This window comes from Coccinella septempunctata, chromosome 7 (assembly GCF_907165205.1).
Source record: "Coccinella septempunctata chromosome 7, icCocSept1.1, whole genome shotgun sequence".
NCBI classification, from domain to species: domain Eukaryota; kingdom Metazoa; phylum Arthropoda; class Insecta; order Coleoptera; family Coccinellidae; genus Coccinella; species Coccinella septempunctata.
In genome coordinates, this window is record NC_058195.1 from 31826215 (window position 1) to 31832972 (window position 6758).

Here is a 6758-nt window from a genome sequence, read left to right on the forward strand (position 1 = left end):
GGTGCACCAGTGATTTATTTCAATAGTTTTGTTTTGGTCAAAAAGTCAGGTTAACTCAATAAACTTGGGTTCTGGCTTCAAATTTATTAAAGCTTCGTTATTGAATTATTTTGGATTATTTTGAGGATGATAATGGAGGTTCATTTGTGTCTCTTGCAGCAGTAGGTACCAAGCATCAATACGTCGTATTAGTGATGACGTAGTTATTTTAGCCAAGTAAATGAAGCATGTAAGAGGAACAAGTTTCCACCTTCATTATTTAAATCTTTATTAGGAGGGTATAACTTAGACGGCGTGAAAGTGGTTCAGTTGGGACGGGATAATGAGGCTGAAGCATTCAATTGTTTTTGTAATGGACTCAAAATGGATGTCTTGCCAACTGGTTTATGGCTGGATGAATGTGGATTTTTCGGGGCAAGTCCTGATGGCCTTATAGGTGATGATTCCATATTGGAAATAAAATGCTCCTATAAATATAGAGCTACAAGTTTGTCAGGAGTTTTACGAACAGAACTTATATTAGTCCGGGAGGCAGGGGCTTTTTTTTCAAGGAATTTCATCCCGGCTGAATTTAATACTGTAGGTTGTAGTACTTATATCATATCAACGAGAGTGGAGATACAACAGTAAACCAAGATCATCCTTACTGGCATCAAATACAAGGGCAACTTCATATCACAAGAAGAAACTTGTGCTACTTGGTTGTATGGACACCTTCGGAAGTTGAAGTAATTGTTGTTGAAAAATGCGATGAATGGGCAGAAAATATGGGGTTCTTGAAGGAGTTTTTTATTAATACCTACTCATCCTATTTATGTACATAGTATGTATTATTGAATTTTTTAATGAATGTATATCATATTTCTCTCACTTTATTCATCAGTGATTGTTTGCTATAAATCTTTTATTTGAGTTATAACAAAAAATTGCGAACAAATAAATCAATAGGAAAGTATGAGAGAAGTCTTATTTTTACCACACAACTCTTTTTTATTTAATACTCCTTTATTTATTATGTTACTGCAGTTTCGTGATCAACTGTGATTATATCTTCAGAGAGAGAAGCTAGAATTAATACAAAAATTACAAACCCCTTGAAATGATTATCAACAGAAATATACAAACGCTTTGAACTTATAATCAAACAAAAACGGGAAATAGTCAAATTTTAACTGACAATTCTTGATATGAGGAATATGAGAATAAAAAATCAATAAGCCAGATCGGAACGATAGATTGATTCAGATATATTCCCCATGTTTAGAATTGTGAATTAAAACTTTGACTACTTCTCGTTTTTGTTTAATAATATAAGTTTATACCGTTTGTTAATGGTCATTTTAAGATTATAGGTGTAAAAACTTAAACTTTATAAAATTTCCATATTTCGTTGACTGAGCCAAAATTATATAAAATATCAAGTATTTGAATGTGTCAGACTTTACATGTCAAAAATACATCTTGATGATAATAAGTAAAACAACTTAATTTCTGCTAATTTATTTAATTATCCTTTGGTCATAAAAAATTTATTCGCTATCAGGTGATGGGTACAAATTTTTCACCTCATCAATTAAAGGGTCTTGGAGAATAGTAAGTGCGCCTATAACCTGGAATATCTAGTCGGCTTGCTCAAATAGAGAGCGTGGGATGAAGCTTAGGATCTTATACCTTTTCATTCTCTCTATTGCTCTCACCACATGAATTCGAGCTCTTGGGATGGTCTCAGTTTGTTTAATCTTTGAGGCGGTAAATTGAGCAGTTTTGAGGAAGGGCGGGATATTTAGGCTCACTCCATTGGGTAGCAAATCTCTAATTAGGAACCCTTGCCAATATTAAATCACCTACCTCCAACTGCTCAAATATGCCGCACTGTTGTCCAATTTTTTTGTCTGATATTGCACCTGGATACAGTGAACTCATATATGTTATAACACCATTTGGTGCAACTCCATCTAGTGCTTTCCACGTTTTTTTATGCTTGTACCTGCTGTACGTTTTTTTTGGGTAGCCATGGATGATCTTGGAACTGTCATTGCCATTTCCGTGCAGTCCAGAACAACACGACAGTTGGTGAATTTGGCAAATGCATTCGGGAGGCAGGTTTGATTTCTTTTCCTCGATGGAATTTTTGAATTTAAATGACCATGCAATATCTCATGCAAAAGATGAATCCATGTGATGACAATATAAGTAACTTTGTATACTTTTATTTGATTTTGAAGGGTTTACAAAGAACAATCAAATCGTTCACATATATAACGTTTCGGGCTGTGCCCTTTTTGAATTTATAAAATTACATGACAAAAACAAAAACAAATAATAGATTTATGATTCATTGGAACAAGTAGCTGAGGTTATGTTTCAATCTTTTCTTCTCCTTATGTTGGACTCAAGTTCTTCTCTTCTTTTTGGTGTTGTCAATGATTGTCGAGTATATGGAACTCAGGTTTCTTATGTCCGTTCTGTCATTGATGGAATTGACATCTTGTTTAATATGAATCATTTCGAGGAATTCCCTTGGTTTTCGATTCTTTTCTTTGTCCAATATTTCTGTTTTCCCGAAGTCAAAAGAATGCTGGTTTTCGATGGTATGTTTGTATAGGGCTGTCGGCGCCTTTGAGTACTTATGTCCCTTCAGTCTGTCCTTTAACTTCTGTTGTGTTTGTCCCACATAAACGCCTGCACAGTCATTACATGGTATCCTATATACAACGTGTGAACATTCCTCCTTGGGGGTTGGTGCTTTTAGTCTAGAATATACCTGTTTTATTTGTAAGTGTGGTCTATGTGCTATTTTGATGCTACTGTACGGTCGAAGTATATTTTCGATTTTTTCGGATAATTGTGGAATATATGGTATTGGTATGTATGTTGTCGGTTCCTTCTTTGTTGTCGCATCAAGTGTGTTGTATAATTTATGTGTTCGCTGTTTCAATATCCTTTTGATCTTATTTATCGGGTAATTGTTTTTCGCTAGGAGTGTGATTGTTTACTCTAGAATTGTTGGTCTATATGTTGGTGATGTTAGCTTTATTGCTCTTTCTTTGTAGTTCGTTATAATTGCCCTTTTTTGCCTCTCACTGTGTGCTGAGTTGTAATCCAATATCCTGTCTGTGTTCGTTGGTTTCCTGTATAATTTGGTTTCCAATTTATTGTTATTCCTGATAATGGTGATATCGAGTAAATTGATTGAATTGTTTTTCTCCTTTTCTATGGTGAATTGTATTTCATTGTGAAATCCATCAAGGTGTGCTAGGATTTCTTGGACTTGTTGTTCAGATGTTATTATTAGGCAGTCATCGACTTATCTTTTAAAGATTGTAATGTCGTAGTTTGAATTGGCTAATATTTCTTCCTCGAGGTATTCGAGTACTAGTTGTGCAATTGTGCTTGCTATTGGGCTACCCATCGCTACTCCATATATTTGTAGATAGAAAACGTTTTTGTATTGGAAGTAACAAGTTTCTAACGCAAGTTTAACTGCCTTAATGAATTCGTCTTTTGGTATGCATGTATGTGGTTCTATTAAGGGCCATTTTTTCTCTATTATTATTGGAACCAGTTCTGTGGGTATGTTGGTGTACAGTGAAACAATGTCCAGGGAAAACAATCTATGATGTGTTGGTATGTGTAGCCCGTCTAATGATGCTTTGAGATCAAAGGAGTTCTTTGTGTGGTAAGCATTTTTGTTTACCACGTTGGATAATACCAAGGAAAGATGTTTTGACAGTTTGTATAATGGTGACTGGGTATGAGAAATTAATGGCCTTAATGGTTTGTTTGTCTTGTGGATTTTTGGGAGACCATATATTTGGGGAGGTATGCTGTTGTGTACCTATAAGTAGGGACTTCGCTGTCTGGGGTGATATGAATCCTCTTTTTTTCCAATCCTTGATTAATGCATTGTTCCGTGCAGTTAGTGTGTTCGTGATGTTCTTCTTTATTGATTTATATGTTGTGGCGTCGCTCAGTAATTCTTCCATCTTGGATGTGTAGGAGGACTCATTCATTACAACCGTTGAGTTACCCTTGTCTGGTTTTGTAATTATAATCCGTGGGTTGTCATTTACGAACTTTTTGGTTCTTTTGAAATCGTTCAGCATTTTTTGTTGCGTACGATCGGGTCTAGAGTTCTTGACCAAACTATCAAGTGAAAACCAAAATGAGATCAGGTTGAAAATGGCGAACACATTACAATCCCACTACAACAAGGTCAAGAACTCTAGACCCAATCCTACGCAACAAAAAATGCTGAACGATTTCAAAAGAACCAAAAAGTTCATAAATGACAACCCACAGACTATAATTACAAAACCAGATAAGGGTAACTCAACAGTTGTAATGAATGAGTCCTCCTACACATCCAAGATGGAAGAATTACTGAGCGACGCCACAACATATAAATCAATAAAGAAGGACATCACGAACACACTAACTGCACGGAACAATGCATTAATCAAGGATTGGGAAAAAAGAGGATTCATATCACCTCAGACAGCGAAGTCCCTACTTATAGGTACACAACAGCATACCTCCCAAAATATATGGTCTCCCAAAAATCCACAAGACAAACATACCATTAAGGCCATTAATTTCTCATACCCAGTCACCATTATACAAACTGTCAAAACATCTTTCCTTGGTATTATCCAACGTGGTAAACAAAAATGCTTACCACACAAAGAACTCCTTTGATCTCAAAGCATCATTAGACGGGCTACACATACCAACACATCATAGATTGTTTTCCCTGGACATTGTTTCACTGTACACCAACATACCCACAGAACTGGTTCCAATAATAATAGAGAAAACATGGCCCTTAATAGAACCACATACATGCATACCAAAAGACGAATTCATTAAGGCAGTTAAACTTACGTTAGAAACTTGTTACTTCCAATACAAAAACGTTTTCTATCTACAAATATATGGAGTAGCGATGGGTAGCCCAATAGCAAGCACAATTGCACAACTAGTACTCGAATACCTCGAGGAAGAACTATTAGCCCATTCAAACTACGACATTACAATCTTTAAAAGATACGTCGATGACTGCCTAATAATAACATCTGAACAACAAGACCAAGAAATCTTAGCACACCTTATTGGATTTCACAATAAAATACAATTCACCATAGAAAAGGAGAAAAACAATTCAATCAATTTACTCGATATCACCATTATCAGGAATAACAATAAATTGGAAACCAAATTATACAGGAAACCAACGAACACAGACAGGATATTGGATTACAACTCAGCACACAGTGAGAGGCAAAAAAGGGCAATTATAACGAACTACATAGACAGAGCAATAAAGCTAACATCACCAACATATAGACCAACAATTCTAGAGGAAACAATCACACTCCTAACGAAAAACAATTACCCGATAAATAAGATCAAAAGGATATTGAAACAGCGAACACATAAATTATACAACACACTTGATGCGACAACAAAGAAGGAACCGACAACATACATACCAATACCATATATTCCACAATTATCCGAAAAAATCGAAAATATACTTCGACCGTACAGTAGCATCAAAATAGCACATAGACCACACTTACAAATAAAACAGGAATATTCTAGACTAAAAGCACCAACCCCCAAGGAGGAATGTTCACACGTTGTATATAGGATACCATGTAATGACTGTGCAGGCGTTTATGTGGGACAAACACAACAGAAGTTAAAGGACAGACTGAAGGGACATAAGTACTCAAAGGCGCCGACAGCCCTATACAAACATACCATCGAAAACCAGCATTCTTTTGACTTCGGGAAAACAGAAATATTGGACAAAGAAAAGAATCGAAAACCAAGGGAATTCCTCGAAATGATTCATATTAAACAAGATGTCAATTCCATCAATGACAGAACGGACATAAGAAACCTGAGTTCCATATACTCGACAATCATTGACAACACCAAAAAGAAGAGAAGAACTTGAGTCCAACATAAGAAGAAGAAAAGATTGAAACATAACCTCAGCTACTTGTTCCAATGAATCATAAATCTATTATTTGTTTTTGTTTTTGTCATGTAATTTTATAAATTTGAAAAAGGGCACTGTCCGTTTTTGTAAACCCTTCAAAATCAAATAAAAGTATACAAAGTAAACAAAAAAGGGTAAATACATCCAATTGATGAAAATATTAGTAACAGTTGCTTGAGATACTCTAAATCTGTGAGCCAAGTCCTCATGGGGATAGTTTTGCCTAAGTTTCATTGAGCACATGAGCAGTTGGTCAATTTTTGGAACCTTTTTCACAGTCCAGCCAAGATAATAAGTTATTGGAATATTTTCCAATAATTTGAATAATGCCATAAAACTTTGGCTTCTGGGTAATCCGGTATATAGTCTACATAGGCCATCATTATTCTCAATTTCTCTGAAAGTGAAAGGTCCACCTCTTTCTTCGCTCTTAAGTTTCTGTATCTCTTTTCGTAGAAAATAATTTTCTGCTTCCAAGAGAGCTGTTGAGGGAGATGGTACGGACGACCTAGAAGGTCCTGGTTCAGAAGTAATTCTGTAAAATATAAAATTAATATGGACTTAATAAAGTCTCTTTGCTGATCTTACTCAACAGGCAATTCCGCTTCATCTTCACTGGATTCTGTTGTCACTGCGGTGCAAACTGGAGCTCTTTTTCCTTTTTTTTCAGTTGATGAAAATTCGAATTTTTTTTCTCTATTATAAGAAAATATCACAGGATCGTTTTCTTTTTTTCCTTCTGGAAAAT

At 35.4% G+C, this 6758-nt stretch overlaps 1 protein-coding gene across 1 annotated transcript; it reads left to right on the forward strand.

The window, feature by feature from the left end:
- Positions 1 to 4945: 4945 nt before the first annotated feature.
- Positions 4946 to 5965, forward strand: LOC123317821. The gene has a single exon (XM_044904431.1). It carries the CDS (start codon positions 4946 to 4948, stop codon positions 5963 to 5965), a length of 1020 nt encoding a protein of 339 aa, XP_044760366.1.
- The last annotated feature ends 793 nt before the right edge of the window (positions 5966 to 6758 follow it).